This window comes from Manduca sexta, chromosome 27 (assembly GCF_014839805.1).
Source record: "Manduca sexta isolate Smith_Timp_Sample1 chromosome 27, JHU_Msex_v1.0, whole genome shotgun sequence".
NCBI classification, from domain to species: Eukaryota; Metazoa; Arthropoda; class Insecta; order Lepidoptera; family Sphingidae; genus Manduca; species Manduca sexta.
In genome coordinates, this window is record NC_051141.1 from 2,788,931 (window position 1) to 2,803,046 (window position 14,116).

Here is a 14,116-nt window from a genome sequence, read left to right on the forward strand (position 1 = left end):
AAATTTCCTACGCCACTGCTTAAGGATAAAAGCTCACAAAGAAAACGGTTTTTACAAAGTAATTAAAACATCGACAAAGGCAACGGGCTAGAAGTCACCTATCAGCCTGTCTCCTAAATATACATTGTTTCCAGAACTTGACTAAATTACGTCTTAATATTTAAAATAAGATCGCTTTTACAATACGATACTACTTGAACAAAGTGGTGGGTATTCTACGTGACCCTACACTGTGTCGCTATACAATATTTCGAATTTATATGAGTACATTATACCCTTCAGCATTGACACTGCTTAACATGTCTGAAGAGTTGTACTCCTGTAGCAATATATGATAATATCTTGAACCTCAACAATCTTAATCTGTAAGTAAAGTAAAGCTTAACATATACACATAATGAAACCTTTTTGATGAGCCGCCGCAGCCCTCGGTACTCCGACTTCTGGAGCGCGTCACTCCTGTCGCGATCCAGCTCACTGAACTTCCACTCAGCCACGGCCCTCGGCTCCGCAGCACTCCCGGTATCAGAGCGCACGCGATCGTACTCCCCGCTAAAAATCTTGATCAAGTTCCCGTTGAACAAAGCACGGTCAGTGCGAGTACAACCTGAGGATTTACAATCACTATGTATTTCGAAAAGGCAAAACGATTCGGCGATACCTATTATCCTTCGGTAAAGCTGGCCGAAAATAAAACTTACTTCTTTTATTTCGTTGACCGCGAATAGAAGAGCGACGTCTCGCATGCGACTTACCTGTAAATAATGATTAGGTGATCAATATGGCTGATTAGCTCCTAATTCACACTAATTCATCAGGTAGTGATTGTGGTGTTAATTGAGTAATTTAACGGACAATAAGCGTCAATGGGTTGAACGTGTGGCTTATAAGTAATAAGCCAACAATCTGCGTAACTAGCGTCTAATTACTAGAGGTATTTCTACAATGCTACATTCGATGGAGTTTACGCATGTATCTTTTAATAATATCATTATGCTTAACATTGTTCGTACTTAATTATGCCATGATGTCACACAATGTAAATAGTACTAATTAAATACATAAACGATAAATTTTTTAATTACAAAACTGTTTCAAAAATATGTTGCATTGGAAAATATTAATTAAAAATATTTGTCAGTATTCTGTACATTATTAAATCGACATCAATTATTCACAACGACTAAAGCCTATACAATTTTATTATTTAACATAAAGCATTTTAAATCAACACATAAAACAAAACATGCATTATCGGCTTTTGTCTTCTAACGGAACGCAATGCAGTCGGAACTGTTTTTGTTTACAACCGGATAAATTGATTATCACTCCAGCAGAGCCATTGTTATACAACAGAGTAAAGACGATTAGTGGCGGATCTCACGTATACACTGGTTAGGCAAGAGTCGACACTTCAATTATACTACCATTTTTCAATTGTACAAAGTGTTATTGCAATTTTGCATTACGTAAATTCAGATGATAAAAGAATAACCATTAGAAAAAAAAGGCAGGGTAGCAATTGTCACCTTTTATATTTAAATTACAAGACGATTTATTTTGTAATCGGGAACAAGTAAATATCACAAATACTATGATGAATTATACCTAATAATAACATCGAATACAGCAAATAGGATACATAAAAATTATGTTTATTAACCTCTATCAATTTCAGGAAGCTTAAGATTTCAGCTTACTCAGAAGTCATTAGACTAATCACAAAACATTTTTTCATCAATACAATGTTACATATTTTAAAATCATTAAACCAGCGCAATGTGTTCGAAACTAAAGTGCATAATGATATGAATGGGCATTATATCACCTGATCTCGGAAGTGTGTGTAAAAATCTTATTACTGATAATGTTTTAATAAGCATTTACGTACGTGAGTGCGCATCGCGAGCGGCGCGGCGCTCAATTGTTTTTTGTGTGTGTGCGAGACAGAGGGCCTGCCAACCGGTCCGGGGGCACTGATGTCCATCATTAACCCGCACAAAAACCGGTAAGGATTGCTACGCTCTTTATACCTAGGTAGTCTAGCGATTATAACAGTTTATTATTAAATTAAACAAGCAAATAGTCTGTATGTTCATGTCAATTATGATTTGAACGCGAAACCACAACGTTTGTGGTCAAAAACAGTCATCTGACTATTTAACTTGGTGATGCTCTCGAACCCAACAAAGCTACACCAATTGATAAACTTACAAATGATATCATAATTCTTAATATTTTTAACTGTTACTTTCTCTAAACAGACCCTACTAGTAAGAGATATTGCCTTAAGTCTTAGCCTGTACTCCTTGCTTTAAATAATTTAATATATACACTGAATAAAACCACTTCTTAAACATTAGACCTAAGACTATTGAGAGATTTAAGAAAGGGGTCATGTCACGAACGGAAGCTGCATTTCTTTACACGTCGAGTCGTGGGCGTGCGTTACAATGTTTTCAATGATTACGTTTGGAGGTGGACAGCCACAATACAGCTTTATGTGCGATGGCGTCATCCACGAGTGATATTTATTGCCTGCATGGTGTAATCTAATAAGTAGAGCTGGATTGTGAAAGGTCTGGTCGACGGGAGTGGCACCAGTATAAAGTATGGAAAATCAATTGATATTGTTTTTACATATTATTGAATGACGAAACGAATAATCTTGATGGTGACTGTCTTGGGGCCGTAGCCACGATGCCTCAACAATCGTTAACGCTGATAGAAAAAAAGTATCAAACATATCTGATAAGCTTAAGTCTATCGCTAGCGTGTCATTCTCATACATAACGTTAGCGTTTACGATTGCATATTGGCTGCAGCTGTAAGTAGTAGATATGAATAATAACACCCTCAACTTGAAAAGAAATAGAAAGTACAAGACTTTTAAAGGGAATCAAATGAAGAGTCCCCAAACTAACGTTCGGGAGAAAACCAATAAAATAACTACACCAATCGTAACATTATAAACTACCAACTGTTGGTAACTATGTATTTCAATGGAAACCACAGACAAACAATTTACCCAATACATCAGCACGGGCTTTCATGACGTATCTAAATACACATTAACTAATGAACGCTATAACCCATGTGCATTCCGATCGTAAACTGCACATTCGTCTTACAAAACCTAGATAATTTATAAAAATCACATATCAGTTTGTTTAAACTGTCCGATGTGCTATTGATAAATACCTTACGAATCCTGACTCACGTATATTAAAGCTACTATCCAAACAGGTATAAATGTTCATCAAAATCGCGTGTCGGATCCTGTTTTAATAAAACAAAAACAACGCTCGTAAATCTGTGAAGACACTTGAAACCTACGCGTTAAAAATAAAAGGGACGTCGTCGGCCGGTTCATGGAGCAGACATATGGGCGCCCGGTGATTAAATATTACCTATTAGAGACCAGGGGTTCATCGACAGACGTATTGCTTTTGTATGATGGTCGAAAAGTATAAAAATGCCTCGCCAAATGCATATGTCAAAGAAATATGAGCCCTATTATCTAACCGGTATTCCATGAGAATTATCATATGACGCGTAAAATGTACTGATTTCTCAAATCAGCCTGATTCTCGTGTGAACACATTTGTCTTTTGAATAACAATCCTAAATTTCATGTTAATCATTTCATTCATACACACACAAGCAATTTCTCCTTAGTCCCTACAAGCCGATATTCACCAAGACTTTTGCTAATAACACGCATCCATAATGCGTATATTAATCGAAGGTTGTTTTAACTCTTTTGTAACGGCTTTATCAAATTCGTAACCCAGGTAGACCATGACTATATATAGAATATCAAAGGTGCGAGCGGAGTAACCGAGAGTTCCTTTCAAACGATGTCTGGAGGATTTTTTCTAACATCTTATGGTCGAGACGGGTTCTCTTTGCCTTTGATGTAGAAAAAAACTGGACCCCATTGTGATCGGGCGTCGCGCTGTCTGACACAACTGTTGTTTCTAAGAAAACCACGCGGCTTTGTCCTCACTTTCGAAATAGACGGGCGTAAATCAGACGGCCCGCCGGATATTTTGTTTCATTTAATTAAGTAGCGCTTTATATGTCATCCAATAGTGGCGCGGATGGTTTAACTACTTTGATATTTCTTTTTTTTAATCTATTGACGTTTATTTCGAGATGGACTGAATAACACATTTTTGGAAACAAACGCGAGACTAAACGTGTTTAGGCGCGTAAAGCTGTAACACGATCAGGAATATTCATACCAATAAGTTTTTATTACCAATACAAGAAATATATTTATTACTCGAACACGATTAATCAATCGAATTGAAATAGCAGTTGTTTTCAAGCAACCAGGTCAACTAAGTGGCAATAAATGGATAATTGCCGCAGTCAGGCGCCACTTATCTGTCTAATAGAAGAGACTAGTGATTGGCAAATGCTGCTAACTGGACGGTCAATAAAGTGTCAATTTTAGAATCTGGCGATGTAAATGCACCCGAACTGTGGCCTCAACCCAATTGCTTTTCGCTGTTTTATGTGATTAGTAATTAATTCCGTACATATATTATGTTATTAATTGATCAGTATTAATAAGTAATCGGCAGCACAAGTCTGGCGACGTTTTTTTCCTACTTTAGTAATAGTGATATCGTGGAATATATTAGACGTTTCTATTTGATATTTATCCGGTTCAAAGCTAGCAGCTTGCTGCTGTATTTATAATATAATTTATAAGGTTTAGTTGGTGCTGCCCAGCTAATGAAGTTATGGACATAAATCATGTATCACACGACAGCTAATGCCCTACGAGAGCATCAATTATATCAACAGCTGTCTTTTGATAATTTCTCACTTCTCCAATCCGCACTGCGAGAACAGAAATAAACATTTAACATCAATTAACTGCACAAACTCGGCGCCGTCTAGTTTTTTAATAAAAATAGGAAATAGAAAAAACATCGAGTGAATTATGTTCGTATTTTCGACAAATAAACATGTATTCGCGGCAGCGCCACAGTGCGCTCAGAGTTACTAATAAATCCTAACACCATTCTCCCAAACATAAAAGATAATACCTAATAGACGACAGATTAAAATAGCCGCCAAGTCGTGTAGGTATTCGGAGAAGGGTTTTACTATTATGGCGCCAATTCATATTCCCACTTATGGTCAGGTTTCATACGGACGAGTGTTTAGGCATGCGACGCTCGTCCTCGCGCCACCTTACCTGCATGCTAAGTGATTTCGCGAGGGAAATTTTCGATCGAAAGCTTTGAAGCTTTTATATAGATTCAAACGCTTTTTACAATAACCAAACCGATTTACGATCTCAATGTTTATGTAAAGAAAAAAAACATCGCACCACCTACAACGCCGAGACGAGTATAATTTCCCTTATAACTCAATTGAACGCAGCGAGGTATAAAAAACAGATAAGCATTGATATTTGAGGTAATTACTGTTGAAATTCCCGAGGCGTGCGCGTGCGCGTGCGGCAAAACGCTTCAGTTTAGAACACTCGTTATCGACTCGTCAGATATACTTTGTTCGTGTAGGTCGTTACACCGATTTACTTTTAATTTGCATTCTTCGATAGAATTAAGTGCAAAATCAAGTCAAAGCAGGTCTAAAGTTATTGACTCACGTCAGACATTTTTACCTGAGTTTATTTTTGTAACAAAAATCGTTCCCCTTAACTTGAGAAACTTGCGACTGACTCAGAGCGCGGGCTGAAGGTGCAGACGGGTCTGCCTAGTAGTTTCGAGATACGATCGAAGAATTCTAGCGTTTCCGGTGTTTTCAATCGTATCGTAACATAAAACCTGCGTCCGCAGACGTCTTTTGGACAGTAAGCGACGTCGGCATGTAGGTTAGTTGTAAATGTTTTATATCAATCAAGAATTTTATGAATGCTTATAAAGTTAATCGTGCGTGTCCGGTGGAAGTCCGCCGCAGTTAAATTTGGCTGAATACCGTAGGATTGAACCTGTAGGATCCATAAAATTAATTGTTGTACATAAACTCGAAGGGAGCGCTAGTCTGTTATTAGAATGACTTTCCCCATATCAAGTTGACCCGAAGATCACCGGTGCCGAGTTATCTGATTGGGGGGTGAGGAAGGTGAACGCGACGAGACTACTCTATGATTGCACACTCGCATACAAAACGCGTCTAATTTATATAAGTATTAGAAACGTAAGTTCCTAGCTCGAACGGAACGCCATTGCCTTTAAGCTGGAATTAAACTAATAAATTTTCTCCGATGTTCGAAACAAATCGACAACTGGTGATTAGTTAAATCAAGATTAATAACGTTTAAGAGTAAATGCATCTTACATGACGCGGTAAATAACATTATGGCGGACGCATAAATTTTACCTATTTTACGACACCGTGTTGTGTTTTAAAGGTCACGAGGTGTGAGCGTATGAGGAAGCTTAGATTAGGCCGATGCCGGGCGATGCCCTGCGTAGGACGACCCTTTGTCTAAGGGAATAGCTACTTATAGCTACACTCGACCTATTTGGGGATAACCAGAAGCCACTAACGCATATGGGTTACACGGCACTAACGGCTGTTTAGTTTAGGCAATTGAGCCAACATTGTAATAGTGTTTTATCTGACAAAAATAACGTAACAAAACAGTGATTTAGAACATTGCTTAACGTTACTAGGAAAGTGTGGACAAAACGTGTTGAATGTATGGAATATTTTAGTATGGAAATGAATTTTGAAATTTGAATGTTTAATTGGACACTAAGACAGGTATCAATTTAGCGTTATCAGGCCGGTCGGTAATTCTGTGACAAATGGAACGTTGACATATTCAAACAAGGAATTGCTAAGGATTGTAGACTTTAATACAACGTAATATCGTTCATTTCTCAATTATGATAATGTATTGGCGTCACAATTCCGCGCGGCATCTTAATTGTTAAAATACGGTAATATTGATTTAGCAAAATCTAAGTTATTTATAGGGTACATTGATAGAAAGGATATAATTATACCACGCAGCCGAATGACGGCTGACAGGGCTTGTGATTCAAGATAAAATCTTATTGAACGAATAAATGAAATATGAAGGGGAACCGGATGTCGACATGTCGAATTAAAACGCCTGTTGAATTCTACATTATGTCAAACCTCTACATAATAGAACTTTTTGTTTTATAAACTGAACTGGGTTAAGCATAAATAATACAATCTTCAACTGGTGAATGAAATCGACTTGAAAATGATTTATATCATTTCGTAACAAGGTTTATTTTATTTTAATAACGCAGTAAAAATACACATTACTTTTGATAGTTTACAATCGTTAGTCTAATCCAAATTGTGGATCATTTTATTTTATTTTTATTTATTTATTTAAGGACCTTCAACGAAGGATACACCACATATAATAAAAAATATGTTGTAGCATTACTACAAATTAAAAATGTGACGTGATCCTTCAATTACCGGAGAACACAGCATGCAAATTTATAACATTTTATGTATAACACGGTCCGATCCTAAAACAACTTGATTTTGTTTATAAAATAATGCATTTATTGAAAGTCTGAGTCCAAGTTTATAAGGATAATGGACCTTGTTGTTTTTATTCAATTGTATAACGATTATGGACAGCGACCCGCCTATAAACAGTAGCTCCACCAAAACCTTTGATTACGTTTTTGATGCATCCTTCTCTACCACGCTAGGTGTTTCATACGTCCTTCTCTACCACATCATCGTGAAACGCTGGGAGTTAAGTATAAAGCCCAGTAATTACACTTACTCCATTGTTTTTCAAACTGGAACATATTATGTAACACTGTTTTGTGGCTACGAGATATGTTAAAGTTAAAAAATAAAAACAGAAAGCGTTAACTGTAATTAAAAATACGCTCAACAGATATGATTGTAGGTAAGCCAATTGGAATTACAAAGCAATTTATAATCTAAATAAAGGTTGTTAGGTCTCTATTCTTTCATCAGTCGTCAGTCGCAAAATCTACCCAATACAAGCGCTGGCATCAATGTCGGCTAATACAATAATAGGCACCTGTCTAGTAAACAACCCAGGATTGTCGCCTTCCGTCTACGGGGCCCCGCTGCTTTTCTTTTCTTAATCATTTTATCACGTTTCCTTTTCAAGCTCCGTGTATCTATCGCACTATATGTCTATCCATAAAATTCCAATGCTAATCGCTACTTCAGGATTAGTTTATCGACCGATTTCCAGTCCTAATAGAATCGGTAAAAGAAAATGGACTTTAAAAACTTTGACATGTTTTCGAATGATTTTTCCTATATTGTTTTATATTGATCCGTATTTAGCATTTAAGAACGTTTATTTACTAGCCGCGTTATGTGTAATGAACAATGTCGGAAAAAGAGACGTCAATGGGCCAAAATGGTCGCCGGTCTTGCTTGACCCCAAATGTAATAAGTAGAATAAATGAAAACACTTAAGTCGCATATTTACGTTACTCATGTTCTAGAGGTGCAGTAAACATGTCTGTTGATCGTTAATATCTATCAATGCGCCTCAAACTCCAATATATAACGATACTGCGCAAAACCCTGGCGCCACCACGCTCCAGATAAAAAAATATTTAAACACACACCGAAGAGCATCGAACGTATTCATCAAACGTCGATAAACAAAAAGTTTGCTAACAAAGAGGCGGGCCGAGTGCCAGTTCCATACGGAAGGTCATGAGGACTCGTGGCTTGTACCTACGTACATTTATAGGGGACATAACTATATTGATTAGTTAATATTTATAGAATGGTCTCAGCTCAGTAAGTAGCAATTGATTTTTTTGATAAAGCAAGGTTAGCTGATTAAAACCTTAAATTCTTTATTCCTAAGTACCTATTTTCAACAACTCTAATATTATTCGCAATAGTACGAAACTCTAATATGAACAGAAGAAATATTAACAGAATATAAACACACCAGATTTAAGCGATGGTGCGGCGAAATAAAACGTTTCATTAACTTTTGCATACACCATCGATCGAATGGGATATTCAAGATGTAATTTCAAATAAATTCTGACCGTGCCGCTTAACGATTAATTGCAATTTATCTAACCAGTAAAAACTGCTAGTGATAACATAAACATAGGCTTTCGTCTGGACCAGTGTTTACAAACCGCGTCTGAGGTATTTCGATAGGGGCCGAAGTTAAGTAAAACAGATGTTACAAATCCGGGATAGAAACTGTACAAATACTCAGTAACGCGCTGACTAATGCCGGCGCCTATTTTTTTGCAAACAAACGCCTTTTCGCGTTATTTAGTGTTCATATTATCTACAGATTCATGTTTATCTCTTGTTTGATTAGGTCTATGTAAATGTTATTAAATTGCATAACCTACTTACGACGGAGCAATGCACAAAGGCTGACCCTTCTTGTGAAAGGTAAAATAATGTCATGTCATGCTTATATTCGACAAGGCCTTAATAATATAATTAACGTTAACACTGTATGAGAGTGTCTTGACCTGTATACGAATATTATTAGATGTGGTATTATAGAAACAAAATATTATTGAAGAAATTTGATAGTAAATAGCATATGTTGTTTAAAATGTAATTCTTATCGAGGTATTCGTAGGAGTTACTAAATCCTACTTAGTGAGTATAAGTAATTGAATGCAATTCTACCTTTAAATTACTTATGCGACAATGTCACTAATAGATTAGCATCGACAAATTGTAATTGCGCCGATTTTTATCGCAGTAGATACCGATATGTCGTATACATTTCTGTTTAATAGACAAAGCTTAAAACCAAAATAAGATTAACTTCAACAAACTCCTACTAGTTACTTACAATAAAAAATTGCATCTAAAATTAAATACAATACTTATTGACCCGTCTCAATATTAATATGCGTTATATTTCTTATCAAAAGGATCTTTTAACAAAATCTGGAAGTCTCTCCATCGGTAGTTGAACCTGAACACATTCTCAATTTTGAAAAAGAATCTATTATCAAAATGTTAGTTTCTCACCAGTCCTGGTACAGTCGGGCCGTCCGTTCCTGACGGCGGTGTCTGGCAGCCGCTTGCCGTCGGGCGTGACGCACCAGCAGCCTGCGGCGGCGGTGCCGCTCGCACCGCACTGCACCGGCGCGTAGGAGCCGTCGGCGCGGCACCGCGGCGTGTACAGCGGCCGCGGCGCGCGTTGCGCTTGCGCACTCAGCGCGTAACGCAGCGCGATCAGGCACGACGACTGCCCTTCTATAGCATAACCAACCTTTACAATACTTTGTACCAAGGTAGATTCCTGAAAATGCTGTTCAGCACGTCGCGTGTAGAAATGCCTAAGGTCTTAGTGTCTCAGAAATCTAATGCAGAGTAGGTAGGTACCAATGTTACTTCAGGAAACCGCCGTGAAGTAGCAGTTTGCAGTGTGCCAAAAAAAACCGATTACAGTACATATTTTGGGGTCCATGTCAAAGTTCCCCTCGATTACAAGAGACTTATAATCAAACATATTTTATTAACCTTAGAAACCACCAGAAGATCCGAAACAACAGAACTATAGTAAAACAAGAAATATAAATTCCATAGCATTTGTCTAAATTTTATGCGTTTAATTTTGTAGCGGTGCATTCTCTATGACTGTAAATCAACACCTACCTCTACAAACGCCAGATGAACTTGAGTTGAACTCTGTTTGTTTATTTTTTATCTTAGATTGAAATATTACTCTTTAGTACCGAATTCTTAGCCATACGCACAGAAAAACAGAATAAGTACCGTTTTATTATAAACACAGACTGCTCCGTAAACAAACACCTCACTTGTATCTATTGTACAAGTATAACAGAACGCAAGGGGCTCACCACACGACGAAATACACATCGCCGATTTGTTTCAACAGCTCATTCTGTGCCCTTCAAATAAATTTGAAGTAATTTATGTACACTATTGTTGCCATACTAAAACTGATCTCGAAGTGACGGAGTTCCATTTTCAAATTTCAAATTATTGTTTGTAAATTATGCCTGTCAGCCGTGAAATGCGGTTTAGTTACTATGCAACCGAAATCTGCAACAGTACTGTCGTAAAATAGCAATGTACTTGAAAATGGAATGCGTCATATAGTGTGTCGAGGCCCTAACAACAATTTCAAACGTATTTTAAATTCTATCCAATAGCATTCCACGCGAGAACTTTGTGCGGTATTGATTCAATAAATGGTTATATTGCGTTATCAATATGGAGCTGACGTCCAGCGCAAGGCCACGTCTGGACATACAAAGAGTTTCATAGAAACAGTTCAGTTTAGGAAGCAAAGTGGCGCATTGTTTGTGTCTACTTCTGTATTCTATTTTCATGGATAATGTATGTTGTCGCGACGTTAAGGAATCTATACACATTTTATTTATGTTTTTGAAATGACTTTTTAAACATGTTTTATTCATTTACACTGTCTGTTTTGTTCTTCAGAATTGAATCGGCATAGACTTTATATGGCATCCATGGCACGCGAGACCAGATGTCAGCAACCTTTGTGGTAATCTTAAAATTTGTCTCGAGCTCAGAATAATAACTAAAGCCCATATCGAGACGCGTTACAGTTATTGTTTAAAAAAAGAGCTTTTCACATCTAGTATCTATAAATCAAAAGATGCCAACTGCCAGAAGACGTTCAGTATCTTTGAATATCTAGAAGATTTAAGACATGATGTCACCTTTTTAATTCCTTAAAATTCCTTTTATTTTTCGACATTATTGAATCACCGATATATTATAGGTTCAAGCCATAATATTATATAAAAGAAGAACACGAGGATATGATTTTTTAAACTCTAAAGAACAAAAAGGTCAACTCGGAGCATGGTGCCTCCACCGTGCTCCGAGACAGAGACAGAGAGACCAGTATTTGCTGTTGCTGCAGATCAGCAGATTTTGAGGAGTATTGGACGCATTCTTTGCGGGTTTTTTGCACCTAATGTGAAAGCTTCTGAGATTTTCATTAAAGAATGCGCTTAGATATTTATATATTTATTAAAGAACTACACGTAGATTAGAGGACTTAGAGTTGACTTTGAAATCATCGGATAACTTTTATGAGACCAATGATTTATCCTCCACCAATTCATCATGCACTATAAATAATATTACATACATAGGTATAGATAAATAAAAAATAGTTTTACTAATGAAAATTACACCAGAAAATATATATAGTTATAATAAAGATTGGCAGACGCCTCACTAATAGCCGTTTTGAACAAAGGATCCCAAACTTAATCTCAATCCGATTCCGAAGATGAATCAAAATAACTTATTTGTAACCATGCCAAATTTTTATTGGACCATTTTTGAGATAGATCGAGAAAAGCGATTGGGATCGTTTATTGAAAATGGCGATAAAATAATTCTCCCAAAGTTTAGGAAGAAACGACGTGAGACCATTCACCAGACCAATATTACCAAGAAAATATTGCGACGGGTTTAAAATTCTACGAAATACGTTAGGCGTTTTGCGTTTACGAAGTCGAAAAAAACTAATTGTTTCTAAAAGTGATGGCTTCGTTAGGTTTTTTTCATCTACATAACAAAAATCCATGGCTTTAGACTGTAAATTAGCGTTGCTTACTATTTATTATACTTAGACGAACAGTATTACAGAATGAACTCGCTCAACAAATTTCACACAATTTGAATTAGATCATCAAAATTGTTCAATAGTTCAATATATTCTTTCAATACATCCAGACTTGAAAGACAATTTCAATTTGAAAATAAGCGTTATACCAGAACTTACCAAACTTTGATACGATGTAACACAAAATGATTTATAATTCGTGCCCTGTTCGGAATCAAATGGGTTGTACTAAAACGCTCTATATAGTTCTTTTCTTTCACCTAGTGAACAGTTCATCGGAACGACTCACACAAGTGTACTCTACTTGATATTCAAGATTTTACGATTTCTTTTTTATTCAAGTTTAATTTAAGCGGCTTATGTCGAGCATTCTGCCAGTAATATAGTAGGCCTGTCGATTAGAAGGCGAATTTGTGTTTTTTTTTTAACTAGCTATAAATTAGATGCAATTGATCCTCACACCAAAGGAAATATTGTGAACGGCAAATATTTAATTCTCGGTTTCTCATTATCGACGCTACAATATGGTGCATGATATTGTCTCGCATCATAGCCAAATACTTCCCCCAGTTGTACATTTTCGGCTTCAATATAATTATCGCAGTGTATAGCCTTAACACCTACACGATATTGTGTGTTTATTGTGACGCAACTCTTTCTCGGTTATTGTTGGGTGATTATTAAGGTTACCTGTTAGCCGAGAAATCCAGGAATGTTCAAGAATTTGGGCATGATCCTGCGCCCAGAGTATTTTAGAGATAAAATAATCCCGAAATGTAAGTCTATGATTGCTCCACGGTTCCGTTTACATGAAAGTATTTTTCATAGACTACTGAACATAATAAGATTTAACATCTCATGTCTCAGGATGGAGAGCGCAATAGAATATCAAACAATACTTTGTAATTCAAGGTGTTGAATGGTGTTTCTACTGTTTATGGGCGGTTACCATCAGGCGAACGGCAAGCTTCAAAGCAATAAAAAAAGAGTAAAGAACCCAAGTAATTCGAAATTTTTTTTAGGTTGAAACTAGCATCGTAGAATTTAGCCAGGCCGCCTTACATGTAGAGATGGTAAACCAAGAACGGAAATTATTAGTGTTAACCACTAGACATTCTCTTTGACTAGACTTTTACAACATTTTAACGTCCCTATTAAGCACAAAATACATCTTCACGGATGATTAGGTTTTAACATATAGGTGCCAATATACACCCACCTATAGCGTCCTATCATTGATTCTACGACAGACGTCTCTCCTATTCCGATTTTCTTAGTTGCAACAGAAATAATGTTCCTTATAAGGTGTAGCACCTGTAATCGGACAACAGCCGGGATCAGCGGGTCAGCGTGACCTCTACCGAGCGTCTTGTTACAGCCAACAAGGAAAGTTAGTACAAGCGATACAATATTTAACATTGATTTATGTACATATATACATATAGCCTATGGAGATTAAGAATAGATATAGAATGCGTTAGATATTATCCGTGTACAAATTGTGCA

The 14,116-nt window shown here is 36.7% G+C and overlaps 1 protein-coding gene across 4 annotated transcripts in view; it reads right to left on the bottom strand.

Annotated features, from left to right (window-relative positions):
* The window catches only part of LOC115452930 (SPARC-related modular calcium-binding protein 1), a 33,027-nt gene that overhangs the window by 12,950 nt on the left and 5,961 nt on the right, over positions 1 to 14,116 (bottom strand). For 3 of the 4 annotated variants that reach the window (XM_037443796.1, XM_037443798.1, XM_037443797.1), the window contains exons 3-5: positions 10,003 to 10,230; positions 702 to 755; positions 405 to 607 (exon numbers count right to left, since the gene is read on the bottom strand). In XM_037443796.1, coding sequence (XP_037299693.1) covers positions 405 to 607; positions 702 to 755; positions 10,003 to 10,230 — 485 coding nt within the window. The remainder of the gene's footprint in view (positions 1 to 404; positions 608 to 701; positions 756 to 10,002; positions 10,231 to 14,116) is intronic. The other variant, XM_037443799.1, reaches the window with a different exon arrangement.